Below are 19,651 nucleotides of genomic sequence, written 5' to 3'. Positions count from 1 at the left end.
AATTTAAGTTCTGAATTCAACCTTCACATATTTTTTTTGCCTCAATTTAAGAAGAAATAACCACCCCCCATCAATTTAAAATGTAATACATAACTCACCTGGATGACAAAGGAGTAAACACTTATGACCACAAGGAGGTTTAAATTCTCTCTCACATACTTGGCCGCATGAATGAGGCACAAGCCATGGATCTAAAGGTGGATCTTCTACTTTTCCACAATAGCAATAGTATCTACTAGGTGTTTCGGATCGTTTGTATTCAAACCTACATTTTGGACTACAAAGAGGAATGAAATTACTAAAGTTAATTTCATCTTTAAAAGCAACGTGAAGGAAAGGAATATTAATACACTTAGTAAAACTGTTTAATTAGTTTTATGTTAACATATTCTCTGCTCCATCTTTAAATTAGATAATAACCAAGATCTTTGAAAAATTGATTTCAACCATCTAGAACAGCTCTGTCCAATAGCATAGATGACAGATTTATTTTATACCTGCACTATCCAATACAGTAGCCATAAGCCACGTTTGGCTAGTGGATATTTGGAAAGTGATTAGTGCAGGCAAATGAGGAAAAGTTAATTTTTTAATTTATTATTTTTAGTTTAAAAATTTAAATAACCACTTGTGGCTCATATTAGACAAAACATATCTGGAATACAACCACACAAAGAAAACAATGTTAGCGTTCTACTAACCACTTATACTTTATTTTTGAGGTATTTATCAGTTTTATTAAGCTCAATTTTTAAAAATTTTGGCTATATGGTACTTAGAATAAGTAAAATATATTAGCAACAGCAAACAGAATAGTCAAGTTATAGGTACGCAACACAGCAGCAAGAAACACGACTAAAATATAAAATTAAGGGGGAAAACCTTGAAAGTAAAAAAACAAAATGTTGATTCTCAACATCTGCTATAGGATATATTTCAAATGTGCCTAAGTCAAAGAAAAGTTAACATCATCACTTAAATTTCTTTTGTATAATACACAATATACTTTCATTGTCCTGAGAACATGTTCTTTTTCTAAATAAGCCCCACATAAATACTCAAAATAACCAAAAGATATTTGTTCTTGTAATGAAAAGCAAAAATATTATGTCTCATCTGGAATACATTGGCATTTACATGGAAGAGTTAATTTTCCTTCACTAAAGGAAAAATCTCTCCCATTCCTTTAAGCAAGTATGGAGGAGGATATATACTTTTAATAAACTTAAATATGTCTGGTTAAAAGGCAATTTGCCACACCTTAACAGCCCATCAGCACTGAGAATGAACTGCTCCAGATTAGGAGGAGGTTAGAGCAATATATGCAAATGCCTGGGTTTTATCTAAAATAATGCCATACAGGATGAAGGAATGGGTGAATGTGTGGCTTGGTGAACTTTGGGGAGGCCAAGGACTGTGGCTGAAAATACCACATGGGGAGAGTGTTATTGCAGGATCCATGGCAGGGTACAGAGGGTCAGGAGGGGCAGAGCTGGGGCATACCCCTATGGAAAATGAATGTTCATGTTTTTATCGGGTGTTTTCACAGTGGGAGGAGACCCACCCAATAACCAACAAAATATTAAACTTCCATCCTGGGAAGTCCTACTACTTTCCCAGATAGAGTGGCTAAAACCTCTGGAGTATATAGGCAATGCCTAATAAAAGAAAACAGACGAATATGCCAAGCCTTCAATAGTAATGCTTGTATTATGAACCTAATTTTTGTAAAAGTGAAACTTAACCTATTAGCAACTAATGCCTAAGAGCTACTTCATGAAAACATCCCTGTTACTCAAATGTGGTCTCTCTCTAAGTCAAACTTGGCAAATAAATTCACTACCTTCTCCCTGACAGGGCATATGACTCCCAAGGATAAGCTTCCCTGGCACCAAGGGATTAATATCAAGCACCAATCAGCAATGTATTTGGAAAAAAGACCTTACCAAAAGGGGAAAGCATTAGATAAAAAAGTTTTATGGCTAAGAGATTTCAAAGTGAGTCAGAAGGTCATTTCAGAGGTTACATTTATGTACATCACAGGCAGATCTCCTTCTGTTTACTTTGTTGCCACAGTAAACAAAATCTCATACAGGGGTGCTTCTGAGAGCTCTGGGGATATCTGGTCACTATAGGCAAGGCACACAGTGTTGCTAATTGCAACCTATTAGTGGACCTTACCTTGGAATATATGATAATCTTTTTCCCCAATATAACAGAGTTAGACTCACTTATAATTTCCCTACTCACGATTCTTCTACCCCTCTTATTTGAACATATAATTAGCATTATACCCATTAAATATATATGTCACAGAGACCTAAATCTTTGGTCTGTTCTATGCTGGTTGAGCCGTGAATCCTGGCAGAGTTGCAACCAATACCTACTCCAGTTCATCAGACCTGCCCAGGACAACTAACAAAATGATGATAAGGAACAACTCCCACCCCAAAAACACAGAGTACCTACAACTGCAAGCAAAACAGTTCCTTCCATCTGCCTCATAATATCAAAGCCCCCTCCTAATCTGAACTAAGCAGGCAATATTATCTCAAAAGCCTCAAAATTGAGGAATGAACAAATATGGCATGGGGGGGGGGGGAGGGTGGCGGGGAATGCAAGCATGGACCAAAGTAGACTTATTAGCATCGTAGTAATAGAAGAATTTGCAACACCAATGTAAAGATAGTAGCTGCCAGAGGTTCTGAGGGGAGGAGGAGGGAAGAATAGATAGGAACATATGGAATTTTTAGGGCATTGGAATTGTTCTACACAATATTACAATGGCAGATACAGGCCATTATATGTTTTATCAAAACTTAAAAAACTGTACAGTGCAAAGTATAAACCATAATGCAAACTCTATAGACCTTGGATAATAGCAATGCTTTAATATTGATTAATCAATTGTAACTAATGTCAAATGCACCACACTAACGTGAGATGTTATTAATAGGGGAAAATACGAGAGGGGGAAAGGGAGGGTTATATAGGAATCCCCTATGAACTTTTGTATAAGCTGAAACTTCTCTAAGGCGGACTTGGCCCAGTGGTTAGGGCGTCTGTCTACCACACGGGAGGTCTGCGGTTCAAACCCTGGGCCTCCTTGACCCGTGTGCAGCTGGCCCATGCGCAGTGCTGATGCGCGCAAGGAGTGTCGCCCCACGCAGGGGTGTCCCCCGCATAGGGGAGCCCCATGCGCAAGGAGTGCGCCCCGTAAGGAAAGCCGCCCAACATGAAACAAAGTGCAGCCTGCCCAGGAACAGTGCCGCCCACATGGAGAGCTGACACAACAAGATGACGCAGCCAAAAAGAAACTACAGATTCCTGTGCTGCTGACGACAACAGAAGCAGACAAAGAAGATGCAGCACATAGACACAGAGAACAGACAACCGGGGTGGGTGGGGGCAGAAATAAATAAATCTTTAAAAAAAAAAAAGCATATTAATAATAAGAATGCCATGCCAACAATGAAACTAGTTATGCCACATCTTTTTCATAAATAAGCAATGTCTGGGAAGCGAACTTGGCCCAATGGATAGGGCATCCGCCTACCAAATGGGAGGTCCGAAGTTCAAACCCCGGGCCTCCTTGACCCATGTAGAACTGGCCCGTGCGTAGTGCTGATGCGCACAAGGAGTGCCACGCAAGGGTGTCTCCCGCAAGGAGTGCACCCGTAAGGAGAGTTGCCCAGCGCAAAAGAAAGTGCAGCCTGTCCAGGAATGGCGCTGCACACACGGAGGGCTGACACAAGATGATGCAACAACAACAAAAAGAAACACAGATTCCTGGTGCCGCTGATAAAGATAGAAGCGGTCATGGAAGAACACACAGTGAATGGACACAGAGAGCAGACAATTTGGGGGGAGGGGAGGAGAGAAAAATAAAAACAAATCTTTAAAAAAAAAAAAAACCAATGTCTTAGCTAGAAACATGTACTTTAAATTTTTGATTCCACAAAAAAACCATTTGAAGCGATTAATGTATTTTAATTAATCTTACTTACAAATACTCCAAAACCACGAAACATACACTCCTACTAACATTTTTCAAGTTCTAGCTCCATTTTGATGATTGTTAAACAAAATGGATTCTCAATGAGAAAAGCTGTTTATTTTCTTTCCTAAAAAATGTGGAATATGTAACCCAAAGGATGCTATACAGTTGATTAAATTTTTGTTCTTTATAGATTTAAGAGAATAACAGTTACGACAAAATGACTACTTAAAATAGAAGTGAGAGGAGCAAAAGTGAGAAAAGTACACCTAATGTTCAAGTCTCCAAAACTAACAAGCCAGATTATCTGGTTTAATTCTGTACCTATTAATCACTAAAATCTCCCCCATAAATAAATAATAGACAATATCAAAAGAAATACTCCTTAAAATTGCAAACCATTTCAGAGAAGCTAACACTAATCATGAGAAAAGAAATAATATCTTTCATAGCATTATCATAAGACAGAATTTAATTGGAAAAACACAAAAAGCACTGAGTTCAGAAGTCAGAAAACTCTGGAATACTGGCTCCAAGAGAGGACCCTGACTGAACACATTGTTTAGTTTCAATTAACTTCAATATCCCTACTGGTAACATGAGAATGAAATCCATTGCAGATTTGTTTTAACAAAGTAACTAATGTCAAAATTTTTTTTAAAAACTATAGCCCACAAGAGTATCTGAATTTAGGGTAAAAAAGGAAGTTCTGACATGGATCCAGGTTTTGTGAAGCTTGAATCTTACATAATTTGGTGTCTTTGTTAAGAAAAAGAACATAAAATTATTAATATAAAATTATATATATATACACAATATATTAATACTAATATAAAATTAACAAAAATAACTATTTACATGAACACACAGGGCTCTAGAAGCTTACGCTTTTTGTCATAACCTAGACAGTAAATCTATCGGCTGGGCTGCCAGTGTATATAAATTTGTTATTGTCTTTATTTAGTAGGGATATAAAATTAACAGAGATAAAAGAATTTCCACTTTCTAACTCTTTCTGGAAATAAATGGCAGAAGTTCAAAACAAATAATCATCAATAATAAGCCAAATAATAAAATATAGACAAAGTAATGAGATTAGAAAACATAAAGTTACAGTTTTGAGGGATTTCAAGGACAAAACTGGGAAAACTATGATCAAAATATGTTAGTCTTTTACAATATGATACTAATCACAATAGTAACTCCATAAGAGAATTACCAAAATTATGAATGATTCCCAGTCATCAAGAAAAGAAAGTTTTGGTTTTTTTTTTTTTTAAAAAAAAGGATAATTAAGGTGTTGTCTTTCAAGTGAAAAAAATGAGGTCTGAATGATTTGTTAGTGAAAGGAATTTGTAGATACACAAATTGGATAAAAAAATATTTTAAAGCCAAGGTCTCATACCTTCACAAACCAAACTAATTAAAACAACTTATCTATAATTTTCATGTATTCTGCAACTAAATATTCCAACTAAATTAGAACAAGTTACCAAGGCCAGGGATAATCTCTCTTTCCAAAGTCGTCATCCACCAAAGGAGAAGATACAAGAAACTGGCTGTCTTTAGCCCACTTCTGAATACAGGGCATGTGAAATATACAGAAACATCCTGAACAGCTCCAAACCTAAGATAAAGGTGTCAAAAATCAACATGCATGTAATGATACTTCTTTGATAATGTCACAATACTTTAAAATGAGCACCACACTAGATTATTTTCAAGAGCTACCAAAGGATTAGAGAAAAAAAATTCTGTCTTTCCAGTGTAACAGAAGAAACGTTCTTTATAAAAATCTACTGAAATGTAAACACTTTAAAATATACATATGAAATCAATCCAGACTCATCCCGCTATAATAACTACTACTAACATTCTGGATGGTCTACACATTTTTTTGTACAAATCTCCTATTTTTTAAAAAATGAGGTCATACTATATGAACTGATATCGACCTTTACATTTTTTTAAGACAGTTTAAGCATTTACCCTTATCAAATATCTTCATACATGATTTTACAACTGTACAGTATATCATATAGATACATGTACCATAATTTATTTGACCAATTGTTAAACTTTAGGTTATTTCCAATTATAATTAACACTACAATGGAATCCTTAAACACACGTATGTATATTTATCCCTTTTGTTATATAAGATCCATTAGTCTAGCATTTAGAAGTACCAAGTTCTAAAAAAGAGGTGAACTAAAAACTTGAGAAAAAATACATATATATAAAATTTTAAGTTTAATGAATAGTAAACTAACTTTTAAAAAACTGGCCACACTTTAATATAACTAATAAAAATTCGTTTTTATTCTGACACTTTGTAATAGTTTGATAAAAACACAGAAATGTAACCTACTGCATAAGCTAGCAACAGCAGTGAAAATCAACGCCAATTTCTTAGTTCGGGTGACCCTCAAAGCAGAGCCTGAGACAAGGACTTGGATGCAGGAATGACAGGACAAGAGAGGGGAAGAGGAAATGCCAATAAAAGGTATACCCCGTTGAACTGATTACCACTAAAGCTAACAAAGCTCACTCCTGCTGGGGACCCTCTGAGGAACCACATAAAGCATGCCTTGGACTAACCCAATCCCACCCCCTAATGAAGAGGAGGCTGGGGCATTCCATCTACCAGTTCCCTTTGGTTGAATGCTGCCCCAAGGTCATTAACTTCCCTGAGCTTCTGCACTACACCTGTGTATTAGCCAAATCAATTCCCAAGGGAAAAGGGGGGGGGAGAAAGAGAGAGAGGAGGGAGAGAGGGAGAGAAAGGGGGAAAGAGGGAGAACGAGGGAGAAGGAGGGAGCAAGAGGGAATGAGAGGGAGACATAGAAGTGTTTATGGTATGACTGTACCTACATACAGAAAAACTATTCATCCACTGCAGGTGAAATCAGAATGGGCTAATCAGATATGACACTGGGCATCAAAGGTAATCACTTCCCCTTAATTCTTTCATTAATGCTCTTTTAAATTTGCATGTAGCTAACTTTACCGTAAGACCATAAGTTTCTCGGAGGACATGAGCTATGTCTGAATATTTCTCCTTCCCAGTGCTGCTAGCCCTTATCAAGGTGCCTTCAACACAGGAAAAGCTCACCAGTAGACAAGAAGTGCCACTGCTAAATTCTACTTCCTTGAAGGCAGGGACTACATTTATCTTTCGTTTTAAACTACTTAACATAATGGAATATTGTACATTTTAACATGCCAGTATTTGTGAGCCTCTCTAAATTATAGATACTAAAAATGCTTTATCAAATTGAAATATGCATTTAAAATGGATACTTGCTTTAGCTAGAGTAATAGTGCTAAAAATATTGAATGTTCATTTAGGGGTAATTTTTAAAATAATTACAAACATATAAAATGATGACCGATTTATATACAAAATTCTCAAATGAAGCAATTTTAACCAAAAATAAGCAAAAATAATAATAAATGGTTATCATAAACACAAAATTAAGACATTTTTAGCCTACAGAGATTAATGTTATATAAGGGGGAAAACTTACTGCTTGGTTTCTCTTCACTGAAGCAATACAAATTAAACATGTCATAGCCCCTGCTTGAAAAGCTTCATTTACATATTGTTTTGTTCGTTCTAATTCACGTATATCTCCATCTTTAAATTTAAAAATTGAACATCTCATGTTAATTATCTGAAAAAAACAAATTCACTAAAAGCACTGTATTATTAGTGTTTAGCAATTTCAACTGCTCAAAATATAGCTGAAAAACAAGAAGTTAAGAAGGAATGTAATCCATGAGCTGCCAAAAGGGCACTAAGTCCATGCACTAAATCTTATGTACTTTATTCAAAGACAGTAACTCAGTCCTCCCTCAGTTTTGCTTGTATTGCTGTTAGAGTCCTTAACAAATCTGGCATAGGCAGAGCCATTGGCAAAAGAAGCAAGATGTGAAGTAAGAAAGAGAGAAAAAATACAAAAGTGAACATGAAGAAGAGCCATTTAGTGTAAATATAAGCACACAGCCAATGCACATTTGTATGTGTATCTATTTGGTACATAGCAGATTCTTAATAAAAATTTATTGAGTGATGGACATGTAAATCTCAGAAGATATTAAGGACATTAAAGTACAATATACTGTTTCATTCAATTATATTCACTATACCTGCTTAAAGAGGCAGCATAAAAAACTTTTTCCAGAAAAATTACTACACTACTTCCATTATGAAATTTTTGAACACTTATTTGTGAAGTACTGTACTATTAGTATTTTATACCAGTAAGTAAACTACTGTTATCCTCATTTTACAGATGAGAAAACTAAGGTACATAAAAAGTAACTTCGATTTGAATCCAAAGTGAGCCCTCTTAAGCACTAGATATGCTGGAGAGAGGGGTTGCTGCACGAAGTTTCAAGAAATAACAGGTAACAGCAAAACGAAAAACACACATGACACCAAAAGGACAGTATTTGAGTCAATTTAGTGTAAGAGAAACAAGCCTACATGCTCTTTAGTACAATAAAGATTGCTCAGTAAAGGCTGTCTAAGCCCCCAAGAAAAATAGACTAAGAGCATAAACTACCATAAGTATTAAGAACTTACCAAGAAAATATATCTTGACTGGTTCAAGTCAAAAACTAAGTTACAAAAAAGAAAAATTAAATAGGATACTTTGATAATTCTTTACTTTTAAAAATCACCTAAGTAAACACAACACTTACAAAAATTTGACCTATTACAATACAAGCATAAATCTAATTTTAGGGTATTAAACAAAATAATTGTAAAGGCATTCCAAAGACTATTAAATATTATAAAATTATTAAAGATACTTCCTTTATTTTAAACAGACATTGAAGATTTTAAAGTATCCTAAAAGGCAGAAATCATTCTATGTGTTATTTTGCTTATCAACATAGTTGGTATTAATATATAATACTTTAAATTTCATATAATTTATCAACAAACTTGTGTAAAATAGAATTTAAGAATACGATGAAACAGACTTTTAACAAAATAAAATCTAATCTTATATTTACAAAATTTATGTAAAATTTCTGTGGAAATTTTATTAAAGTTTGACTGCAGCACTCAAGTATACTGCCCAGTATGTCACAGCATGTAGCAGTGTGATATTGCTTATGAATTCCAAAAACAGATATTGGATTATGTTTATGAATTGGTCCTCTGGGCATATTAGATTGGACTGGATTGGATTCAGAGGTTTCACTTTTACTTGATCAAATAATGATGAAGGCTTTGACTAGGCCACATCAGTAAGATATTGAGAACGCACCCTGTTGGTGGGCAGGGACTCACAGAGAAAATGACATGCAGAAGAGAAAGTAAGAGTTTTGATATTGGAGCAGCAGGAAATAAACACACAAAGAAGCAGATACATGAGGAAGGAGAGAAGGCTCTATTAGACACAGCAGAGGCCCTGGGAAGAGAGACAAGCCATTAGCCTGACAGTCTACAGCTGGCCTTGTGGAGAGAGTGGAGCAGCTGAGCCCAGAGAGAAATGAGCCCCAGAAGAGAGACTAGACTTATCCCAGTCTACAGCTGATATTGGAAGAAGCTGGGACCATGGAGCCTTAGGAGCAAGAGGAAGCCTGAACCCTTGCAGACAGCAGCCATCTTGCTCCAACACACGGCAACAGACTTCGGTGAGGAAAGTAACTTATGCTTTATGGCCTAGTAACTGTAAGCTTCTACCCCAAATAAATATCCTTTATAAAAGTCAACAGATTCCTGGTATTTTCTATCAGCACCCCTTTGGCTAACTAATACATAGCAGGTAATACAGCATTTGAAGTCATGCTTTTTAAATATATCACTCCAAGAACTGAAATAAAAGGAAAAATAATGAGTATGAAAAGCCAAGACCGGAAGCAGGAAGTAACAGTTAAGAGCCAATTACAGGGAAGCGGACTTGGCCCAGTGGATAGGGCATCTGTCTACCACATGGGAGATCCGCAGTTCAAACCCCAGGCCTCCTTGACCCATGTGGAGCTGGCCCAGGCACAGTGGTGATGCGCACAAGGAGTGCCGTGCCACGCAGGGGTGTCCCCGCGTAGGGGAGCCCCACGCGCAAGGAGTGCGCCCAGTAAGGAGAGCCGCCCAGCACGAAAGAAAGTGCAGCCTGCCCAGGAATGGCGCCACACACAGGGAGAGCTGGCACAGCAAGATGACGTAACAAAAGGAGACACAGATTCCCGAGCCACTGACAACAACAGAAGCGGACAAAAGAACACACAGCAAACGGACACAGAGAACAGACAACCAGGACGGGGGGAGGGAGGGGTAAGAGGAGAGAAATAATAAATAAAATAAATCTTGAAAAAGAAAGAGGGGCAATTATAAATAAAGCAAAAATTTGCCTTGAGCAATTTATCTAAATTGTCTCAATTTTCTCATCTATAAAATAGTAATATTAGTCATATCCACCTAGGTGGTTTTAATCCATATATTAAACAGTTTGTAGGAGCCTGAACTAAGGCAATGATAGCATGTGGGGGAAGGACAGGGGAGATTTAGGAAATCTAGGAAGTAAAACTCAGCAGGACTTAGTGCCAATTAGATTGCATTACTTTTACAAGTTAATATTCATGTCCAGGTTCAAAAGGAAACATTTGATGAGATATCTGCCTTGGGAAAGGGTGGCATGGCAGTGAATAACAATGCTCAGGGTCATGTATTTGCCATACTTGTTCCCAGGTTTCTGGCATTAGTGGGTGACTGGGAAAATGGTGGTACTACTTAGATAAAGAAAATAAGATAAGAAATGAGTTATCTTTCAACAGTAGCTTGGTGTGTCTATGGACCAGTAAAATAGAGACACCATCAGGAAGTTGGCCACACAAGTCTGATATGTAAAAGAATCACAAATATGCAAAGGCTATTCAGATAAAAAAAGACCTGAAAAAAAAAACCCACCACTATTTCCTTTGGTAAAGCCCTGGAGTTCAATTCACTAGAATGAGATGACTGTTTCCACTGGTCTTAAATCAACTCATCAGATATTAGTATAGGCATAGTGCATAATACAAAACAATGATGATCAAAACAGTAATGGATTTAACACAGAACAGAACATTTTAAGATGAAAAATAAACATTAATATAACTTACAAATAACGTTTTCTAAACACTAGAAATAGAGCTTTGTCACTGAATTTCCTATTTAAAAATAAAATCTGCCTCTATCTAAGAGCAAGAAACAATTACTTTCTATAAAATCCTCTAGAAGCAAGAAACTGCCTAACCTTATTTGGCAATGGATGGAAGTGATAGAGGCAAAACAATATGAGTGTAATTAATGATGCTGATGTGTGTGTGTGTGTGTGAACAGGGTTGAAGAGGAAGGTTTGGGTCATACATAAAGCTAGAAGGAAAGTGAGAGGATAAAATGGATGACAGTGCAACTCAGTGAATGCTGCAGTGGCTGAGGATTGTGGTTAAGAATACAATTATAAAAAATGTTCTTTAAGGATTTATAACAAAGATGTATCACTAGTACTAGGTATCAATAGTGAGGTGATATATGGGGGAAAATACACTTAAAGCATACTTCTATGGGATATGAATGTATTCATGCTGTCATAGGTTTGTTTTCTCAATAGAGGCCCACACAATAAATAACAAAATATTAAACTCCCATCCTGGGTGCCCTGGAACTTTCTCAAATGAGAAACCTCTGGAACATATAGACAGTGCCAAATAAAAGAAAACAGGCCAATACACCAAGTCCTCAATCTTAAGGCCTATACTTAGGAAACTTATTCCTGTAAAAATGAAACGTAGCCTAATTATAGTTAATGCCCAAGAGCTGCCTCCTGAAAACCTCCTTGTTACTCAAATGTGGTCTCTCTCTAAGCCAAACTCAGCAAATTAACTCACTACCTTCCCCCCAACATAGGACATGACTCCCAGGGATGAGCCTCCTTGGCATCAACAGATTATTACCAAGTGCCAACCAGGGATGCATGTGGAAACAGACCTTGATCAAAATGGGGAAACATTAAATATAAGAGTTTTTATGGCTAAGAGATTTCAAAGTGAGTCAGGAAGTCATTTAAGAAGTTATGCTTATGCAGGTCTCAGGCAGATTTCACTAACTGCCACAGTAAACAAAACTTCAAACAAAAGTGTTCCCAAGGGCTCTAGGGACAGCTGGTCACCATTAGGCAAGGCATACAGCCATATGAAACCAACACCCCTTCACCAGGCCCTATTTGAGAATATATGATAATTTATTTCTCCAATATAACAGAGATAGACTCATATATAAATTCCCTACTTGTGATTCTTCTACCCCTTTTATTTGAACCTATAATTATCATTCTACCCATTAACTATATATCTCAGACACAGTTTTTGGACCATTCATATGCCAGTTGAGCCCTGAATCCCAGCAGAATTATGGCCAAAACCTATTCTCCAGGATTCTTCAGACTTGCCCAGGAAAACTAACAAAAATGATGGTGATGAACAAGCCTCATCCCAAAAAACAGGGAGAATCTACAACTGCAAGCAAAAGTTTCTTACATCTGCCCCATAATATCTAAGGCCCCTCTCAATCTGAGGCAGTCAGAACAGACATCATCCCAAATTCCTCAAGACTGAGTAATGAGGAAACATGGGGGAGAGTGGGGCCCATGGATGAATGTAGATTTACTGTTACTGTAAGAACTTCTAACACTGATATAAAGATAGTGGTTACAGAGAAGTTCAGAGGGGAGATGGAAGTATGAATAGGTAGAACTCAGGGCAGTTTTAGGGCATTGGAATTGTTCTGAACAATACTGCAATGATGGATACATGGCATTATACCTTTGTCAAAGACCAAAAAACTGTACACTGCAAAATGTAAACCATAAACTACAGACCGTAATTAGTTAAAAAAAAAAAAAAAGGAAGTGGGTAGAGGGAGGTAGGGCAGGAATAGGTTACTTAAGTTACCTCAAGGTAACTTTTTATCATCTTTTCTCTGGCTGAGCTAGTCTTTTCAGTTAAACTTCCTAATCTTACTTCCTTAATGCATATGGTAAATTCCAAGGTAATCTACATGGTAATGTGTACCTACCTTCATGATTCCATCTATATAGTCAGGCAATTAACTAATCATCCAGGTCTTTGTGGGGAAAGGAATAGGGGAACTACCTGAATTGTTTATTCTGAAGACTTCCTTAACTGTTATGCTCTTGAATTGCCTTTATTCTAACTCTGTTGTGCTTCTGATTTTTGACTTACTATTGTACTAATGGTCCTGAATCCTGACATTATTACTTAACAATTCTCAAAGAAAATACAACACAATAACTAAGGAACACATTAATAAGGAGTAGTGGAAGAGACCAGTTGGCATGGTATTGGGGCCTATGATCAAGTAAATAAAGGGAAGACAGGATGAAAAAGAAAAAAAAAAATGATGAATGTTTTTAAAATAGAAAAAAGAAGCTAAGTAGAAAATAAGTCGTAAATGATTAAGTTCACAAAATACTTCCAAAAAGCAAATGTATACCATATGCTATATGACAGACATGACTGCAAATGCTATACACATAGTGACTCATTAACTCTAGGATAGTTACTGTCATTATGTCTATTTTACAGGGGAAAAACTAGCTGAGACCATAAGAAGTTAAATGCATGCCCAGGTCATGCTGCCGTAAGTAGCAGAGCCAAGATTCAAACCATGACAGTCACGCTCCAGAGTCAATGTTCATAACTACTATATTATGCTGCATTTTCCCCATAAATAGGTAGAGGGACAGCCTAATTTCCCTCATAATTTTTCTGCTTTTACAGAAAATGTAATTGGCTTAGTAATGGCCTACAAACCTACAAGGTTTAAACTCAGCTCTATTTATGGATTGTTTATCTATAAGAAAATCATTTCTCTCTGTAGAGTTGTCTCTGAGAAAACTTCTAAGGCTTCTTCTAGTTCTAACATAATGATAAAATAAGAAAAAGAACTGAGGAAAAGTATAAGCATAAATTACTGTTATAAGGGTATATAAAACAATATATACCTAAGAATATACTGATAAATGTTGATAATACATGCAAGAATGTTTCTAATGATGATTTTATAGTATAAAATATGGAAAACTTAATATTTACCTTAGAAATAATCCAGTTTTATAGTTAATATTAAGTCAAACACAGCAAGATTACACTGGTCCTCATTTACAAAAACATGGCTTTAAGAACAACTCTAATGCAACAGAAACTGTGATTAACACTTCAAACCTGAGGTGACTTAGTTTAAAAAACAAAAAAGGTATGAAAATCAGATGGTGTGAATAAGATACAAAATAAGGGAATAAAATCAAGAAATGGAGTTACATCAAGATACTTTTAACATGATGAAAAGAAAGGGAAATGAAGAATAAATATAAAGGGGTACTCTCCTCAAGTCCAATCAAATTCCAACCAGAAACTTCCTTGACCTGACTCATCCCTCAGGGGACTTTGGCATCATCTACAGAGCATTCTAATGAAATGCCAAATAAATGGAATACATAGAGAATTTCCAGAGCTATTAAAAAAAAAAAAAGGGCAAGGTGCCATTCTATTTGTGTTATAGAAAGAATAGGATATAACTCAAGTAGCAATATTTCTCAAATAATATAATGTACATAATTTCAACTTTAAAATACAAATTGCTCAGTCTTAAAATGCAAAAACAATTCTGTGAAGAGTAAAGGTGTTACCAAAAAAATGCCAGGAATATATTCTCATTGATGTCAAAGAAGTCAAAACTCAAAAGATCAGTACCTGTCTGAGTTGTATATGTTACAAATGTATTAGCAACTATTTTTCCCTGCTTTCCTTCAAAATCTTCATCTCCTTCTTCTTCAGATGAAGAGCTAAAATGTTCTTCAACAAGTTTTTTGGCTGCAGCTTGATTAGCCTTCTTGATTTCTTCAAATTTCCTCTGAGAAGTTAGCTCTGTTTAAAAGAAAAAGGTTTTCATTTCTCTAAAACAATGTTTTCAAAAAGTAAGTCTTGATGTATTAATATATTTTTAAGCATGCATTTCAAAGTCACCTTTGGAGCAATCTATTTCATGAAAACCCATAAGAAAAAGTATTTTCTATATTTCTTAACACATTTGCTAATTCAAACTCACTTTATGCTTGAAAATTGATGAGCGTGAAAACAAGATAAGCTTTCTTATTTGGGTGCTATATTTGCACTTATAAAATAATGTTAACTTTTATTTCTGTATGAAATATTTTCCTTTTCTTGTTGTAGTCAGTTTGGGTGGGGCTTATCCAGTATTTCAAGTAAAACTGGTGCAAAATGTATACAGTGCCTACCTAAGAATCTTTGAGTATTGAGAGAAAAGAGGTAGTTAAAAGATACATGACTCAAAAATTGATGTACAATAACAGAGATGATAAATATCATTAACCTATGGGAAATTAGCACTTAGAGATATACAAGAAAAAAAGGCCAAATTAGATATAATGGAAATGTTCTAACCTAATAAATGTATCTATGTAAGATAAGTTTAAGAAAAATTACAGACAAGTTGACACAGCTACATTCCCATACATTATTTCTTATAGTCAAATCTCAAATATCCAAGTAAAGAATGCTTACTTTCCTTCTATCCAAAATCAAGAAAGTTTACCAAAACTGTTCATAGGTCTCCAAATTGTACACCTTACCTCCACCATAAATTAAGTTACTGCAAGCTAAGAGATACCATCAAACTTTAAAATTAGCTTAGAAGAAGCTAAGAAGCTCAATTTTGTTACCTCCCAAAAAAACATATTCTAAAAAATACACTCCAAACACAAAGTAAAATGACTTCAGGGATCATCCCGGCCCTCCACCCCCATGCACTCTTCTGTACGTACAGACTGATACGGAAGACCACTACAGTTCCATTAAAACAAGTCTTGGATGAAGGGTGTTGACATATCCAGCAAGGCAATACCAGATGCACCCACGGAATGACATGAAATTTGTGAATACGAGCCACAATCTTAAGGAACACTAACTCAAATGCTTACCAGGGCCTAGGCAATCTGATAAAGAAGGAAAATGACAACTGATCCTAGAGATAGGGGACGCATGGTGGGGACTACTGTGAAATGGAGTGTCCAACCCCAATTTAAATGGGATTTCTGCTTCAGCCCAGTTAACTGGTGCCATGTCCAAAGGAACACAAACCATATTTTCAAAATTTTTTCAAGAAAATCTGTTAACTAGATTTTTATGGGGTGGAGGGGGACCCACTGGCAACCATTTCAGATTTAAAGCATTTTGTATTAAACTAAGAAAACAAAACTACAGGCTAAATCAGAGCCCAGGGTCACAATTCCCTATTGACTTTGGGACTTAGGTAGGTAGGTAGGTAGGTAAACAAATAAATAAATAAATAAGAACTAACTGGGGATTTGGGTAGGTAAATAAATAAAGGGAAAAAAACTAACTGGACAGAGAATTACCAAAGATAATACCAATGAAAATGAATGAGGTGTGATGGGACTCTCTCGAATGCCAAAGAGAGTAGCTGCCTGAAAGGTTTAAGTCAGGCCAAAAATAAACTCCCAAAGGATAAGGAAGAGAGTGAAGGAGAGAGGGCCAGGGCGGGGCAGTCCTGACTACTCAGTGCCTCATTAAGCATCCAGGTGAGACTGAGGACGGGAGCCATTCTCACCACTGGCTACGGAAGTCTGCGGTGCTTCAGATCCCCGGGGGCTGTGCCCAGCTGAGCCACCGACAACTGCAGCCGCCGCGATCGCGGCTCCTCCGGGGCTGGGGCCAGAACGAGCGGCGCCCACCCGCCCCTTCTCTCGCCCTCCTCCGGCGCCGCGGAGGGGAACTCCATTTCCTGAGGAGGGGGCCGCAGTGGCCCGCCCTCGGGCTCGGCCTCTGCCACCGGCCACCTGGCGCCAGGAAGCTTCCATCCCTGCAGAGAGAGAAAAAAGAAAAGGAAAAAAAAAGTGGAAGGCGAGTGAGAAGAGTTAGGGTGCCGAAAGGGGGAGGAATGAAGGCAGTGGGGAAGCCGGTGGGAGGAGCCGGGTGAGCAGGGTGCCTGCAGGGTAGGGATCGGATTAAGTAATCGAGGCCCTGCCTCTCTTGGAGGGCGAGAGCCAAAACCGGACTTTGGAGATGGACCACAGAAGACAACGACTAGCCAAAGCAATGGACGGCGGGGCGAGAAGCACCCAGGACCCGAGAGGGAGAGCCCGGGAGAAAGAGAGCTGCTCCTCAGCCTCAGAAGAGTGCGGTGAAAGAAAACCGGGAAACTGACCCGGCGGCTCCCGCCGGGAACCCACAGCGATAGCGGACCCCACAGAAAGCTACGTCTCCTTACCGACAGCGCCCGCCCCCAGCGACTACAATTCCCAGAAGCCCCCGCTGACATCCCGCAGAACGTGGCAGCAGAAGTCTCTTCCTTATTCGGAGAGTGCGCACGCGCAAGGGGCGGGGCTACGTGCGCGTGCGCCGACAGGGCCGTTGGGAACTACAATCCCCGGCGGGCTCTGGGACTCGGAAAGGCTAAGCGCCGGGAGAGAGTCGTAGGTGGGGACATGGGCGGGCTTCTCCGGTGATCTTCACCGCGGATTATACTACTGCTTTCCCGCTCTCCTGAACCTAGCTAGGTGTCCGAATTCAGTCGGGATGGTAATAATTGGCTGTCCGCCTTCGTTGACTTTGTCTTGGGGCTTGCTGCTGGGAACAGGATACTCTGACCAAAACCAGCGGTTACAGTGAAAACACTCTGGTGTCGGCATCCGTGAGGCGAGTGGTAAAGGTGGGGGAGTATTACAGGAATGTGGTGAGGGTGGGGGTGGGGGTGAGGACGAAATCGTCTTTCTGAATGTAGAAAATAAACCTAACGCCTATTGTTATCCGTAGTACTTCATAGTATAAAATGTGATTTCCCCGGCGCTACTGATTATTTACTTTCTGAAGTAGATTTTATTAAAGTAAAATTTCATTTTCGGGATGCGTCTGGGATTGAGAAATATATTGATTATTGTTTGGGATTATAAAACCCTAATACAAACTTTCAACTTAATTCCCCTACATTAATAATAAATATCTAACATATCGATAGTATTTATTAACCGATAGGTAAGTGTTCAAAATGTTTTACGTATATATTAACTAATAGTGCACACAATAACATTACCCCCATTTTACAGCTGAGGACATTGAGGCAGAGAGATAAAGCAACCTGCCCTTGGTCATACAGCTAGGAGATGGAGATGGCGAAGCCAAAATCCAAACCCAGATAGTCTGAGGCTGGAGACCATGTATGGTAGTTTGAAGCTATGTTCTGAAAAAAAATACTTAAGTCTATTCCTGTGGGTGAGAACTCCTTGTAAGCAGAACTTTTTGATGAGGTTACTTCAGTTAGGTTGTGGCCCAATTCAATCAGGATGGGTCCTAATCTTATTACTGGAGTCTTTTATAAACTGAATGAAATTCAGGTAGCTAGAAAGCCACTGGAAGCAAGAAGCTGAAAGTCAGTGGAACCTAAAGAGAAGGGAGAGGGTGCAACGTGCATTGATAGGACAAAGGATCCAAGGACCAAGAATCACTAGCAGCCAGCCCCAGAACACAGTCTTCAGGAAGAAAGTATGGCCTTCATGATGCCTAGATTTGGACTTCTCCTAGCCTCAAAACTGTGAGCCAATAAATTCCCTCTGTTTAAGCCAGCCCATTGCATGGTATTTGTTTTAGCAATGAAGAAATGAAATCACCATACTTACATACAGATATTGGTAGAATTGCTTCTAAAATTATGTAAACTCAAAAATAATATCCCCTGAGAATGGCATAGCTTGTTTGGTTAGAAACTGATGGATACACAGCAACTCATAGACTAATAAAGGCTATTTGTTTAAAACTGCAACCATTACCTTTTAGACTTTTTTTTGTAAGATTTATTTATCCTCCCCTCTCCCCATTGTTTGTATTCACTGTGTGCTCATCGTCTCAGGAGGCACTGGAACCAAACAGGGACCTCCCATATGGGAGGGAGGCACCTAATCGCTTGAGCCACCTCCGCTCTCTGCTTTGTTGTATCTCTCATTGTGTTTTCTCCTTGTGTCTCTTTTTGTTGCATCATCTTGTTGGGCCAGCCTGTCATGTCTGCTCACTGTTGGTCTTCTTTAGGAGGCACTGGAAACTGAACCCAGGACTTCCCATATGGTAGACCGGAGCTCAAGTGCTTGAGCCACATTCTTGTCCCCTTTTAGACTTTCTAGAGTGGAATTTTCAGATGCAAGAAAAAACCTGTCACAGTCTTGAAGATAATTCATTGATAGGCACTGAATAATGCAAAGAAATGCTAACTGGATCCTAATAGGGGAGATCCTGCTTAGAATCATGTTACATGCAAGAGATCTGGATGAGCGCTTTGCTTAATTCTCTATGTCAGTCCTCCTTGACAAATTTCTTTCATTCCCTCAAGCATTTAGTAGCTAGTAACAGTAACATTCATCAAGTGCTTTCTATGTGCCAAGCAATCTTCTAGGGCCTCTTTTCTTTTACTTATTTTTCTTCACAACAATCCCGTAAGTTGGTATTGTTATCTTCAGTCCCATTTTAAAACTTAGGAATCAAAGGCACAGAAAATTTTCATCTTCAAAATCCTAGGAGAGGAAAACAGATGTGACTCAAGCAATATAG

At 37.9% G+C, this 19,651-nt stretch overlaps 1 protein-coding gene across 2 annotated transcripts in view; it reads right to left on the bottom strand.

The window, feature by feature from the left end:
- Positions 1–17,419, bottom strand: part of NFXL1 (nuclear transcription factor, X-box binding like 1) — a 94,883-nt gene extending 77,464 nt beyond the window's left edge. Inside the window, exons 1-6 of one of the 2 annotated variants that reach the window (XM_058299029.1) lie at positions 17,325–17,419; positions 16,665–16,916; positions 14,768–14,941; positions 7,528–7,637; positions 5,491–5,624; positions 99–277 (exon numbers count right to left, since the gene is read on the bottom strand). In XM_058299029.1, coding sequence (XP_058155012.1) covers positions 99–277; positions 5,491–5,624; positions 7,528–7,637; positions 14,768–14,941; positions 16,665–16,914 — 847 coding nt within the window. In that variant the 5' untranslated portion in view covers positions 16,915–16,916; positions 17,325–17,419. Of the gene's footprint in view, positions 1–98; positions 278–5,490; positions 5,625–7,527; positions 7,638–14,767; positions 14,942–16,664; positions 16,917–17,261 lie in introns of both variants that reach the window. The other variant, XM_058299019.1, reaches the window with a different exon arrangement.
- Positions 17,420–19,651: the final 2,232 nt, after the last annotated feature.

This window comes from Dasypus novemcinctus, chromosome 1, assembly GCF_030445035.2.
Source record: "Dasypus novemcinctus isolate mDasNov1 chromosome 1, mDasNov1.1.hap2, whole genome shotgun sequence".
In the NCBI taxonomy this organism is placed as follows: Eukaryota; Metazoa; Chordata; class Mammalia; order Cingulata; family Dasypodidae; genus Dasypus; species Dasypus novemcinctus.
Note: the sequence above shows the minus strand (reverse complement) of the source record. Positions and strands in the feature narration are given on the sequence as shown.